The sequence below is a fragment of the Fringilla coelebs genome (genome assembly GCF_963513975.1).
Source record: "Fringilla coelebs genome assembly, chromosome: 2".
NCBI classification, from domain to species: Eukaryota; Metazoa; Chordata; class Aves; order Passeriformes; family Fringillidae; genus Fringilla; species Fringilla coelebs.
Genome location: NC_140029.1, coordinates 71,397,717 through 71,413,028, shown reverse-complemented (window position 1 = coordinate 71,413,028; position 15,312 = coordinate 71,397,717). Strand labels below are relative to the sequence as shown.

At 39.1% G+C, this 15,312-nt stretch overlaps 1 protein-coding gene across 1 annotated transcript in view; it reads right to left on the bottom strand.

Moving 5' to 3' along the window:
• The window catches only part of ATP8A2 (ATPase phospholipid transporting 8A2), a gene marked incomplete at its 3' end in the record, with an annotated part of 285,167 nt that overhangs the window by 111,195 nt on the left and 158,660 nt on the right, over positions 1–15,312 (bottom strand). The window contains exons 26-27 of the mRNA XM_084201014.1: positions 7,222–7,405; positions 3,011–3,121 (exon numbers count right to left, since the gene is read on the bottom strand). Coding sequence (XP_084057140.1) covers positions 3,011–3,121; positions 7,222–7,405 — 295 coding nt within the window. The remainder of the gene's footprint in view (positions 1–3,010; positions 3,122–7,221; positions 7,406–15,312) is intronic.

Here is a 15,312-nt window from a genome sequence, read left to right as displayed (position 1 = left end):
TTGCAGAAAGGTAAGCACCAGCCGCAACCCCACAGGACCTCCTAGGAGTAAAGCCCATGCCTACAATTACCTAAGTATACTTTTCACAAAACCCCAAATTCTATATTTTAGCCCAGAACCTGAAGAAAAGCTGGTAAATTTAATGTTTCAGGGATGCAACACTTTGGATCCTCCAGGTTTAAGTGTACATAACTGGTATCAAGATGAACTTCAGATGTATGAGGGGTTTTAGCATAGCAGCGTTGGGATGCTATGAAAAGAGATGACAATATGCTTTTCTCAAGCATTTACCATTGTTTAATTAAGTTCAATCTTAATACCTTAACTTGCATGCCTCTGCAAGATCTGTCCAGATGTTCTGTGTGCCAAGCTGGACCACCACCTCTTCCTTCCCTCTGGTATTTGCAAAGTATCAGGGAATAAAAGTTATGATAGCCCCAGTGCCTCTCTGCTGCAAAAGCCATTTATATAAGGCTTACTATATCTATTCCTCAGGTGTTAAAACTCCACTGAAATAAAACAGATACAGTAACAAAGGTAGAACTGGCAGTCATATTCATGATGTGCTTTTTCATTCAACTGTATAAATATTTACTTAGTACAATCCTTCTGAAGATACTTAGAAAGTAGTTCAAGTTCAAATCCCTGTTTCATTACAATGCTAAAAGGATATTCCCCATACACCATATATCCAAGCAGAAAGTAGGGGTAGATATTGAACTTGTCCAGAGCACCAGGAAACAATCAGAAACACACCATATACATAAGCAGCAGTGCAGAAGTGCCAAGCATTTAAGTACCATTCTCTCAAGTTGAAGGATCTATTCCCTGGTGGAGCATCTCTTTCATGAGCATCATTCCATACCACAAACTGATCAACACTGCCAAGCCTCACAGCACATACACAAAACAACCTCTCTTTCTTTGTGTAAATCTAAGGAGGGAATTAAAGATCTCTTCTCTCTACCCTGTATCCCTAGGGTACCAAAACTGGTGTCTCTTTGGCTTCCAGGCAATTTGGTTACTTTTATACAGTTTGGAGGGGAAGTTCCTTAAGGCTGCTAGCAAAGGAAACTCACCAGGGAAAACCAAACTGAGCTCTTCCCATTGGTGCAGGACAACAGGATTATTTCTGTGACTTCATCTCCCTTAAAGCCTTAAACTTGCTCCCAACTTTTATGCAGCACAAGCACAGAGAGGTAGCTGAAGTGCAGAGCTGCATCTTGTAAGACATTTTACAGTGCTCAGGTGTTGGTGGAACTGACTGCTCCTCAGTCATGGACATGAGGACACACAAAAGCTCATTTGTCTCAGGACAGTATGCAGAAAGAACTGAACACGGCCTAAAATAATGGAGAGAACCTCTGACCTCATATTCTCAGAGCAGACTTGGATTTTATGTATCATGTAGAGATATCTGGTGATATCTGGGTCAAATAATGGAGTTACCTCAGGATGGAGGTCCCAAAGAACTTCACTTGTATTCAGCTCCTTGCACAGCTGCTTATATGGGAAAGCATAGTTTTGCCACACAATATTTGATGCAGAACTTAATTTGTCAGACAATGGCAAAAGAAACAAAGACACATGGTGCTATAATAAGCTAGAAGCAGGATTTCCAAAACTAATTTTCAAATAGAGAAAAGAACCCTAGCAGAAAATCATGATGCCATTAAGAATTTTCTGAAAAGTTCAGGCAAAACCCCAGCAACAGCCAGCCATGCTCAGTAAGAAATACACCAGAACAGTTCTTTATAAAGCTATTTATATTTTCTTTGCACAAATATTATCATCTCCAACAGCATGTAAAAACCTGAACTAAAAACATGATGTGTAGGATAGCTCTCTTGCAGTAGACTAATGGGTGTTGAAATTTTAACAGATAATAGCTAATTCAGAAATAGCACAGGAGAAGTGAAACAAGTTAGTGGACAATATTTGCTCTCAAACATCATACAAAGAAAATTATCAACGCCTGATGCAGTCAGGAATACTGACCACTGATCATTACATGACTTACTGAATATTAAAAAATTACTCACCCACTATCTCCTATAATTGATATCATTACCTGCCTAATAATAAATTTTGCAATTTTCTATTAACCTCCTTCATGGCTGCTCAATGGTACAAAGAAATAGAAAATCTAATCTATATGCACATATATTAATAAAACTGATGAACATTGTGAAAATTGCTGTAGCAAGTGATCACTTGATACTCAACTGATCAAACCACTGACTTCAAGTTCCTTGAGTATTTCTAACTAGGCAACAGCACATTATAAAAACCCCTTCCTAATACACCCTAAATTCAAGATGATATTCTGCAGCATGAAGACTACACTCCTCCCTTAAGCTTTCCTGCTGAAATGGAATGGCAGTAACAGTATTCAGCCCTCTTTAAAAACCAGGTTCATGGTTTCACTTGACATCTTCCAGCAAATTGTTTTCAAAATACAGTTATGTTTTAATTATTAAATCAAATAACCTGATTCATTCTGTAAATGAACGTCATTTGCAAAATCATGTCATCTTTTTCCAGAAAACAAAGCAAACTAATTTCAGTTCCAGCTAATCTGTTGTCTTTGTAACTTGGAAGCTACAGCTATAGTTTTGAGTAGTTTACTATTTTCCTATTAAATGCTATTAAATTAATTTTTGATTTAAATTTATCTCCCAAATTCCAGTTTTTATAAATATAAGCACTAATTAAAATATTTCCATGAATACAAAGATGCTTTCAATAAGACTGTTTGCAGAGAAGGAAGGAACTTTCTCTCTGGCATCTCATATCCAAAGCTTCACAGTACTGAAAACCTTTGGTCTTCCTTTACAAACATTAAAAGATTCAAGTGAACTGATTTGAGGATGAAAACAGAATTTTAAATTGTTAAACATGGAAAAAAGATGGCAGTCCTTTCTCAATCCATTTGGGTGAGCTTTTCTAGTTAGAAGAGATGATTTAAAGAATGAGCACCAGTAAGACCCACCCATTTAGCTTCTCTTACCTCAATAATATACAAAACCACATTTTTGTAGAAGCAGTACAGTATGCATTTGGTAACTCGATTGTAACTCCAAGCACCGTGCACCAACAATAGCTTCTCCAAGTAGGAAAACTGAAAGACAGAGAAGAAGTATTTATATATACAAAGAATTGCTAAAAAAAATTTGTTGAAAGTAAACACCTGCCCTCAAGGAAAAAAAAAAAAATCTCAAATCAGCCCCGAAAGCTGTTGAAGTGCAATATTTAAACAAGTAAACAGAAGATTTACGCTAAAAACAATTCTAAAAATATTTAAAGGTAAAATCTTTTTTTGTAGCAAAACTTCTGAAGGTTCTAAAAAGTGGTTTTAAATGGCAAAATGTCTTCCAATTGTTATTACCATCCTGATGATAAAATCAATGTTGACGGCTTACAAGGTTCAGAATCTCCTTTCCCTGTGTATAATGAACAACCTAATAAACAAAACCGTCTTGATCTGAAATAAAATACACAAGAGGGGAACTAAAGTGGAAAAATAGATGCATTTATAGAGAACAGATACTTACATTAACATTTTCTGCCCACAGAATGCATGTGATTGTGTGTTATATAAAATATTGTAAAAGCAAGGTGCATTTGCCAAAAAGGGCAAATAAATTAATCTTGTATAATTGTGTACCTTTTAATGCTAGTTTGAACTCCAGATGGAGCTCAAATTCAGAACTTTTGAAAATGGACTCTTATGGAGCCAGTGTTGTAATCCAGACTGGGAAATGCATAATTTTCTTGTCTTGGCTTTGTTAGTGAACCTTTTTATGACCTGCAGCATTCCTCTTTTGCCCGCAGCTCAAAGGGATGACTGTGTTTACTGTTTAGCATGTACGTACCTGAAGGGATCTTGGACACACTAAGGTAATTATTTGCTTTGCTTCCTTTTCCACAAAGTGACTCGACAGGAAAACACTGACTTTCTAAATTTAGATTCTAGATCCTTTATTTTAACCAAAACTTATCTGAAATTGAAAGCTACAGTAATGAGTTAGGGCTGTTGTGAGGCAGCTCTGCTCCCATGCTTTCCAGCAATGAAATCACTGAACCACAAATCCTGTAAGGACAGCCTCTCTCCCACGCATCAGCAACTCCCATTTGTTAGGATATGCCAGCAGAGAAGGAGAGAAAACAAAAGTGAACCAGGCTTCACTGTTCTCAGCTTAACTTCAGCTAGAGCTGTAACTGGGACACTCCCAAGGGAGTAGCTGACCTGTTAGACCCCTAAATGCCCCAAGTTAATTTGCAGGAGAACTACAACTTTCCTCATTAAAATCACAAGAAAACACCACCAAGGTGATGGGAAACTTGCCACAATGTCCTTACAAGTCAATCCTAAGCTCCTGTGGAGAATAGTCAGAAACAGCCTGAGAACCTCTCTCTGCTGAATCTAACAAGTGACCATCTCAGATGTGGTCTTCTGGAAAGCTCAAAGCAACAAAAAATCCTACCATTAAATGCTCTTGTCTGTGCTCTCATGAAAATGAGTGCACTACAGAGCACAGCAAGGAAGATACTCAGAAGATACTCAGAGCCTGCTCACACCAGTGAAGAGTCCCATTAAGACATGGCCAAGAACTAAGTCTGCTTTGATGCTGATACTATGCAAATGGAGAGCTACTGGCACAGAGCAGCACAGACAGGGGCCCTACCAAGACATTGTCCTTGTTTGGCTGCTGCTGTATTTTCAGCATTTTATACCTGCAGGAAACATTATGACCATGTGGCCAGTCTACCTGTGAAACTGTGTAAGTTTTTACAGTCATCTCTGTACCAACCCTAGCATAACTTCTTTTATACAAAGATTATCTTCTAGAATCTATCTTGACTAAAGGATGAGGTGATGGCATGTTGGGGGTTTTAAGACAGGGAAAAGACATCCACAAAACAAGCTAATTTTTCCAAAGAAGAAGACTGAAACAAGAACATTTGTTGAAGAAAGAAGCTTCCTTAATTAAGAAAAGGAAACAGTCCCTAGACACCAGATGTTCTCTGGATTAAGATGATAAAGCTATTTACTGAGAAAAAAAAAAAGATATTAAAGTCTACTACTGTCTCTATAACTAGTTAGGTCATTTGATTTGGGAATTCTCTAAATAGAGGTCACTGGTGCAATATCATTTCAAGGGAAAAGGATGATTCAAACAGATGCTCCTTGCACCTGTGGAAGCTATTTCAAGTGGAGTCAGACACAAGTTGGCTTTTAATTTTTGTTTGGTTTATGCTTTGATTCTCCCTGGAATCCCAAATGAGCCTATATAGAGACTCTCTCTTCTCTAAGTGCCTACTTCTGGCAGCACTGCATTTGAAATAGCATTTGAACATGAGATGCTACATTACAGTGGTCGTCTTAAATTACTCAATAAGAACATACTCTGCCTTCAAGGCATGCACATACAGTAATGTTTTAGTGGGAGTTATATGCCTTTGCTGAAAGAAATACACTCCACGGAGATCAAGTTTTTCTTTTGAACACTAATTTACTTTTTTTTTTTTTAAGCACATACTACCACACAGTATTAGTCTCCTCTACTACAGGGATTTTTTTCTATATTTTCTGATTAAATCAGTACAAATTCTTCTATACAATCACAAAAAACCAGCTCCACGGTGTTTCACTAATTTTTGAATGCTGCAATTCTGTGCTGGTGTCACCAGCTTTTATTTCATATTGAATGAAAAAGATTCATGGTTATTGTCAGTAACTTACTGATTGGAATTTAAACAAAGAGCAGCTTCCATGTTCTAACACTAAACTGCAATACAGGGGTTTTTTAATGCAAAAGCAACACGCGAATGTGGAATTACTTCCCCAGATTTAGCATTACTGGGACACAAAAGAAATAACATTTGTAGGGCCTTCTACACACAGAAGTCTTGCTGCTTATGCTTAGTTACCAAAGCAGAAGTAATAAATGACCTGAGGAAGTCCAGGTAAAAAGTATCCCATTAAGTTGTACAGCAGAAGCTATATATAATCCACTGAAATTTAAAATGTAAAACTCATTACAAGATACCAGAGACAATGGCTATGGCAGTTCCTACGCTGGTATAAATTTGGAATATGCTACTGCTCATGACAGAAAAACTTGGTAAAACTGCCTAAAGTTCTGAAGATAGGTTTTGTGAAAGGTCTCAGTTATTCAAACCTGAAACTTCAGGTTCTTCAGTGTTCTTCATCAGAGGTCACAACAGAGCAGCAGTACAAGACTGACACTTTGCTTCCCAGCAGGGTTATCACAATAAACAGTTATCTGTGCACACAGCAGCATCATCCCTGCCTTTTCAAAACCTCACCTCCTACTGGGAGCTATCAAAAGATGGTAATATTTCACATCACTTGGTAGAACAAATCTGACTACACCCTGCCAGAAGGAAACATCAGCTGAAACTCTGGTCACTGAGGAGACAAGGGATTGTCTCTGTTTCCTGTCAGCTCCATCGGGTTTTGCCCTGCATCAAACACCCAAAGCATCTCAGGTGTAAACAGTATTCAGAGGATATTCAGCAACTGAAGCATCTTCTTCCTTTCTGTTTTTTCTTTCAAAATCATGATTCTAAATTGTGGTTTCTTCAGCAAAATAAACAAAAAAGGCTTTTAACTCCTCTTTTTAGCTGCAGCAATCAGTTCTGAATTTGATGAACTTGTTTAGGAGCACTCACCCAAATAATGTTCAAAATAACACATGTAAAATGAAAATGCTGGCCAGCTGTCTAGAACTGTGGATGTAACTCTAGTTCTTGGATGCAACAAAGGGGGTGAGGGGAAATAAAGACAGAGGAGACGCCTCAAATTAAGAGCTGCCAAACAGCCAAATTCTCACACACCTGGCTATAGTACCTACTCACAGTAAGAGAAGAGATGGCACCAAGACAGGTCAGTTACTTAAAAGCATATTAACACAAGCATTCCAGAAATTGCTTCCCCCTGATTACTGAAGAACCAAGATATTGTACAGTTGTCAGGAGGAAACTAAAACTTTGAAGAGAGGTGGGGCTTTGCCCTGAAGAATACAAAATCATAACAAATACCCAAAAATATATCCAAAATATATTCTAGACAGCTGCCTGGAAAAAGAAACAATCAGAGATGCTTCTAGCTCAGAAGAAGCCAATTGAACACTACATGGCTGCACAGTGCATTTCCCAAAGATGATATGGCAGGTGCTCATTCTTGCATCTGACCTGTGCAATGGCATAATCCGAGCAATTGGTTGCCTGCATGCCCTCATTGCCACTGATCCCCACTCCAACGTGAGCTGTCTGGATCATTCCTACGTCATTGGCACCATCCCCAATGGCAAGTGTTATGGCATTGACGTGTTTCTTGACCATGTCTACTATTTCGGACTTCTGGAGAGGAGATACTCTGAAAAGGAGAGAAAAAGGTGTCAGTTTCTCACATGCTGAGCTATGTGCCTTTCCCAAAAGGACAGCTGTAACCTACATTTAGAAGTACTCAAATGCAGTTGCTGGAAAGTTCCTTTATTCAACAACTAAGCTTCAGAACCCATGCCAAACTACTTCAGAAGAAAAAAGTAGCTTTAAAAATAGTTTCACATTTACCTACTTGCTGATAGTTGATGCAAAAGACACCAAATTTATATGAAAGCTTTCAAAGCTTTGCTTTCCTTACCCAGCCCCTCCTAACTGGCATAACACTGGTGATGTTATATTGGGAACATTGAAGTGAGTTTCCTCTTCAACTATGACAGTTTACAGATGAACAGTGCCTCCTGTCATCCCCGTCCAGAAGGAGAAAGACCATAAATATATTCAGAGACTTCGAATGGTCTACAAAAGATTCTTCAGGCTTACTTTATTATTTAACCATTTCTGTTTAACATCTTTATCAATGCTCTCAATGAGAGGATTTGGTATACTCTTAGTCAGTTTGCAGATGACAACAAGTTGGGTGAGAATATTGATCAGCTGGAGGGCAGGAAGGCCCTGCAGAGGGATCTGGACAGGCTGGATTGATGGACCAAGGGCAGTTGTATGAAGTTCAGCAAGGTCAAGCGCTGGATCCTGCACTGAGGGCAAAATAACTCCAGGCAGCACTACTGGCAGAGAAACTGCCAAGCAGAAAGGGACCTGGGGATGCTGGTCAATGGCAGCTGAACATGATCCAGGGTGTGCCCAGGTGGCCCAGAGGGGCAGTGGTATCCTGGCCTGGATCAGCAATGGTGTGGCCAGCAGGAGCAGGGCAGTGACCTTGCCCCTGTACTCAGTACTGATGAGGCCACACCTTGAGTTCAGTTTTGGGCCCCTCAATTCAGGAAAACACAAGTGAGGTGCTGGAGCATGTCCAGGGAAGGGCAGTGGAGCTGGGGAAGGGTCTGGAGCACAAGTGCTGTGAGGAGCAGCTGGGGGAGCTCTGATTGTTCAGCCTGGAGAAAATGGCAGGGGTACAAACCTAATAACCCTCTACAACCACCACAAAGGAGATGGTACTGAAGGGGGGATGTCTTGCCCCAGGTAAAAGATGGTAAGAACAAGAGGAAATGGCTTCAAGTTGTGCCAAGGGAGGTTTAGATTGGATATGAGGAAAAAATTAAGGGAAGGCATTGACCAGTATGGAAACAGGCTGCCCAGGGAAGTGGTGGAGTCACAATCCCCAGAGGTACTTAAAAGATGCAGCTCTGAAGTTTAGTGGTGGACTTGTCAGTTAGAATTATCTTGAAGGACTTTCCCAACCTTAATGATTCTCTGCCCTCCTCCAGCTGACCTCCCCATTTTCCATGCCATCTTTCCAATCTCAGATGATGCAGGTCAGATCAGAAAGCACAAGGCCATTTCCTGATCTCACATATGTCTTGTGTATGCAACTCTGACCTCAGCAATGATGTTACTCAATTCCAACTCCAAAACAAAAGACTGACTCCATTATAGCTGAATATCCTTATCAGATTTATTGGCAGTTACTTTAAACTTGATTCTTCTCTCATTTCATATCAGTTTCAAATCAATAAAAATTCATGGAATTCAGAGTTGATCTATTCTAAATCAGGCAAGACTGGAAAAATACTCAGGACTAGGTTTCTAAATTGGATAAGACACCCAAAATGCCCTTTTGTCATGGAAAAGGTAGATCAGGTTACCAAATCATATGAGGTATTTTGGAAATACCTACATGTAGATTAAATATTTCCATTCTAACCCCATCTGTACAAACAACCCTAATTCCTTTTCCAATCAGTTTTAGTTAAAGTTCCAAATTATTTTGTATTTCCTTAAATAAAGCTTTAGACAAAACTTTTCCACATCTCAAGTCAGCCACATACCACTAAAAAAAAAAGTAACTGATAGCTAGAAGCTTTACTATTAAAATAGGAGGAGAATAGGGAGCTTAGGGAATAGGAGAGACAGGATTTTTATGTGGCTTTTTTTTCAGAGTTTACATCCTGTGAGAGCAACTTAAATAGCCATTTAATACACCCATCTGGATCACTGCTGATCAAAAAATAAGGCAGAGTTATCTTGTTCAGCATTATGCTTTATGGCCTTGGTTTTGTTTAGCAAATACCTAAATACCTGGTGTTTTATTAGTAGATCACTCTTAAAATAAATTGATTAATAATTTGGGGAAAAAGAAACTTGCTAAGCTCAAACTTCACATGTGAACTAAACCACCTGAGAAGTTTAGCAGCTGTCCTGTTCCTAAAAGCCAAATACAGGAAAAAGTTGACTAAACCATAAAATTTACTCAATACCATTGGATAGATCTATTAAGCACTCCACTACCTGGCACTGAAAACACCACTTGGCACTGTAGAGGCCCAGTTAAATTAGCAACACAAAACCCCAACACCCCAACCACCTGTGGAGCACAAAAGCTGTTGGTTTTTAATTATAAATCAGCTCTGAATATCATCTACACCAAATCTTAACTTTTCTCTCATACATGCACACACACCCACCCACACACACACTCCTCCCTCTGCCCCAGTACTCACATAAAAAAATACTAAAGCACAGAGCAAGGAGTCAAAGGGACATCAAGCCATAAAATGGAAACTCCAGAGGGACTTGGGGCCAGCTGAGGAGGGTTTGGATTGATAAGTTCACAGACCTTCATTACCAGCCCCAGGGGCACCTCCAGTACACAGGACCATATACTTCTGGCAGTCCTCTCATGCAGTTATTTCTTCACAGCACAGTAATGCACATATCTGCTAACAGCCTTCCCAGACATACACTTGTCTTAGAATTTCAACTTTTGTTCAATAACTTTTCAGTTACATAGCAATAGAAATATTGAAGAAGGACCCTCTTTTCAAATATGCTTAAAAGAACAGGGGAAGCTAAAAACACAAAATGTGAACAGCATCTCTGACTCCAGGGTTTAAAGTAGCAGCTTGTCTACAGACACTTCAGACATGACCAGAATATGGCAGAGATGCTCAAGCTTGCTCTAGTGCAGTTTAGCTGGGACATGGCAAGCAAGCGAATGCAGCCTGTATTCACTTCTGTGCCTACAGTATGGTTTCAGATTAGCGGCCCATTCTTTGGCAAGTCAAGGGAATGCCTCTATAAAAGTGCATTAATCAGCTACATAATGTACATAGAGTAGCTTTTACTGTCTTGACCAAATGAAGTTAATTATATCCACAGTTATGTAGCACCCAGCTAATGTTTAACATCCCCATATGCTTACTAAGGACAAACAAACTACCAGAAATGCTACATATGCATTTTAAACACCACAAATATTTATGGACTTGGTTTAAGAAGATGAAATCTAAGACAAGATAACATTGACACTTGAACAGCAAGTACAGCCCACAACTCCAGAGAACACATTTTGTTGCACACAGTACATCAGCTACAAAAGCTGCAAATTGAGATGATTACTGATTTCCTGAGGTATTTTACACCTCTCCTCCTCCAAGTCACTGACTCAGCCTCCAAACCTCTTCTGCTCTTTGTAATCTGTTTGGTACCAACACACTGCATTAGGTGACATTAATCCCCTTAGCCAGATGATCAGAGCTGTGGTACAATTCTGCACATTTGATAAGCTGCCTACAGGAAGAACTGAAGATTATAGCACAGGATACTGTTAAACTGCAGCTCCCGCAAGTATAGCCAAGTTCACAAAGATTATGGATAAATGCATGAGTTCAAAGGAAAAAGCACAAGGAAAGAACTAACTTACTTGAAAAAAAAAATTCTACAGTGACAGAATTGGTACGTATCATTTGATGGAAGATCCCTGGCTTTCACTTCGAGGCTCACTGCAACAGTATCAGGATGTAAGCCTTGCCTGGGTATACATCCAAATAAGAATTAAGATACGAACAAAGCATCAGTTGCATCAAAACCTTCTGCTTACTCTTGTATTCATTCCCTGGTCAGACAGCAGTGCTTCCTATAAAGGTTCTTTGAGTGCCACTCAGGAGTTCATTAAACCATTTTCATTTATACAGAAGTTATTTTTATTGCCTCTGCTCAAAAACATCTTTGACAACAGATTGATTCGCTCCTTTACACATACTTGAGGAAAAAAAGGAGTCAGGTTCCAAGTACCACAACTGTAGTGATGGCTACAATCTGATGAGATCAAGTCCTCAGATTCCTGCTTAAACTCTTTCCCTGACAATCTGAATTAAGCCTACACAGGCTACAAGAGAGCCTGAGGTCAAGACTTCACCTTTATAAAGTGCCTATCATTCCGCATCTGGCCGTGCAATACAAAGTATCCAGGGATGGTGGCAGGGATATATGAAGTTAAGTGTCAGTCATGCAGCAGAGCTGCTCCTTGCCCACCTCGGGACTTCTGGTAGCCTTGCTCTCGAGAAAGCAAAAGCTAATATGGAAAACAGAAGGGTCTTGTCAGTCTCAAACCTGCTTAGTCTTTATCAGCATCTTTAACAGATTAGGACAGAAAGGGCTTTTCACCCTGAAGATGACTGATGCCTTCATACCACATTGCTTCCTCTCTAATGGGATGGGTAGAGGCAAGAGAGGGCACAAATTATTACAGAACTAATTATCCACAGGTTACTGAAATTCATAAAGAAACAGTGGAAGGAAGCAGGGGGTGAGTATTTTTCAGGTAAGAACATACTGTATTGTTTTATCACTAAATACTTTAAGGTCCCTCTTGAATTTGAGGAGGCTCATGAAAAAATAGCACAGGGCACAGCAAAGAGCAGTAACACAAATGGTTTCCAATAAGGGTATCAGTGGCTTCCCCCTGATTCTGTGGATCAGGCCCCAATAGCTTTAAATATTTAGCTTGCATTTGCTTCTCTAGCCTGAAGACACTTTTACAAGCAAAATTCTTAGCTGATATGTTTTGTCTGTTCAGAAAAGTTCTACTTGTATGATCTTGTCTTAGGTGCAAGGAGCAGGGAGATGGGCTTACAGGCCCCTTCAAACTTGAGATATTCTACATTTCCACTCAGCATTTCACTGGGAGGTCTGTTCAGGCTTACTTCATTTTTCTAAGAGACATTAAGAAAGATGAAAGATCTTTCAGTTCAAATTTTTTCATCAGGAATACTTTATAAGCTAACCACAGTAATTTAAAAATTCTGTCATAATTTGGTGAAAAGTTTCTCAAAAAAACCCACACAAAAGCCAACCAACACAAAACCACCAACAACTACCAACACAAAACCACCAACAACCAAACCAACAGTGACATTTTGAAGCGGTAATATTTTAAAATAAAGATCAAACATTTTATTTAGAAACTCATTTTGGTACCAAACTTTTTTAAAATCTCAAAAGTAGAAACCTGAAACCACCATTTTTAACCAAGCAAAGCAATGCAATACAACTTTAATTTTTAATGTACTTTAAAATTACTTCAAAAATACTTGAAAACAATCAATTCCTTTACTGCGCACTTTGTGCAATCTACAAGGCTATCCCTCTTATTCCCAGAGTCCATCTAATATATCAAGATGGATGCAGCCACAAATACAATAGGAAGGACACAATCAGCACAAGCATCCCTGTGTCACACCAGTCAGCTACACTCCATAAGATCCTGTCAGTAGAAAGTGATAAACAGTTTTCTTAATTCTGTCCCTATGCATACCTGCATTTATTGCAGTTACAGATGTATGACAGCAACTGCTGGCAACTGTAAATAATAATTCTCACACAAGGCCCTTAAACTCCAGCTGCATCACTGCAGATGCTTGAAAGTATAAGCCCAGATGGGAAAAAAATTGCAGTATTTCAGAAATAATTAGTTTTATTTATTGCATTTGAGTCTAAAGACAGGGTTTTGCTACAGAACTAGGAAATGACACTATCAATTGTTTATAAAGAGATACATGATCAATAAAAATAAAGTAAGTAAATCCTACTGGAGTCCTTTTATTCATAAGATATATATATAGAGAGAGAAAAAGATAAGGTAATTTTTAAGAGATCAGTTTATATCCAGACCATCTTACAAGGCCATGAAGAGAGGCAGTCCCACAAGCTCTTCCATACCTGTGCAAGGCACAGTTTGACCCCTACTGTCAGCCACCTCCTCTGTTCTGCCATATGTGTTGGGTTTTCTGGGGATTTTTTTTTTGTGGGTTCTTTCCACAAAAACAAAGAGACTACTGCATTTATCTTGAAGGTTGCACACTTCCCACACTCCTAATTTGATACAAAATACTCTGAAGACACTCTAACCCATGCTTTTAATTTTTTAATGTTCATTTGTGAAAAGAGGAAGGCAAGGAAGGAAGCTGTTTCAAGTATTACCTTTTTCTGCTTCCATGCCATACCAGGCATAAACCCAAAGACATTAATGTCTTTAACATGAAACATGAAATTGATATCCTACTTCCTTGAAATGCCTTGTTAATGCAACACAAAAGGCCCTTAAGAGTTTACCTTTACTGCAGTGAACATGATTTTACCCTGTTCTATCATAAAACATACTAGTACTTCAAAAAAGCTCGGTGACCTCATCTGCAGACAAGGCAGATGAGAGAGCCCAGAAAGCTGAGAGCTATGAATAACATTGTCACAAGTGTATGCATTGGTTCCCAGCAAAAAATCAAGATAAATTAACACACTAAAAGTAATGCTCGGAAAAGAAGGAACATTACCATTACATTGTATTCAGGAGTTCTTAATTATGCAGTTGATTTTCTCCTGACACACACCAGCCTGCAGATTTCAAGCATGCATCATCCAAACGAGGGTTAGGCCTAAATTGCAGCAATGATGCCCTGAGATATTTTGGATAATCTTACAACAATACAGTAACCCACAGAAGAAAAGTGAAGAAAAACACACATCATGTTGACTCAAAAAGTGCCTTGCATTGAATGCTTTACATTTAGCAATTTCTCTGAACTTCCTTCCCCTGCTGACAACTTTCATGGGACTGGCTGTGGTGCAGTACTTAAGTTTTTGGAGTCAGCACTGAGTAAACTGATGGGATAATTTAATGTTCTGAGAAAGCACCAAAGGAATTCATCCAATCCATCCAACCCCATACAAGTGTCTTCAATGGAGACATCTCTATCTGCACTAATCACGCCACACTCCTTTTATAGTCAGAGAGAAACAGGCACTTCTGGAGTGCAATTCATCTGGCTTCAGACAGGTACTTTTAAGGTTGGAGTTCATCTCCTCTCAAAACTGCCACTTTCTCTCAACCAAGGTAAAGGGAGCTGAAGGTAAGTGGTTCACATGAAGAAGCCATAAAATTTCACAGGATGAAGTCCTTCTTTTACATTACAGCAGGGCTAAATGCCTTTAAATTAATCAAGTGCACAGGCTTTTGCTCCCTTGTTTTCAGGCAAGGTAGAACGCCTGCTTCCTCCTGACCTGGCCATCTGATGCTGAACTGACTGAGACACCTCTCCTCCTTCTAAAATCCTCACTTCTTGACCATGCTCCCAGCTCTTGCTAATACTGTTCTGTAGTCCCATCCCTTTTGAACAGGCAACCAGAAGCCTTACCAAACCTCTACTGGTTTCAGTAAGAACAACCTCTGCTTCATCATCCTTTGTCATTTTATTTGCAGTCTCACATCTCCATAATTAAGTTTTAAGTTTTTTCCTGAGCAGATAATCCTTCAAACTGCTTCACTCATCCAAATTTATTAGACTGGTTAAGGTCTGGTTTTTTAATTTTAAGGAGTTTTACATCCCATTTCACCTACCATCAGGAGTCTCATTTCATCTTATAATAAATAGGAAAAAAATCTTCCTTTAGTTTTTTAGTCTCACTAGTGTACCAGTTACACACTTGACTTTCTGAGCAACATATATTACCTCTAAATTTCAGGTTATCCAGAGCAAGGCATTT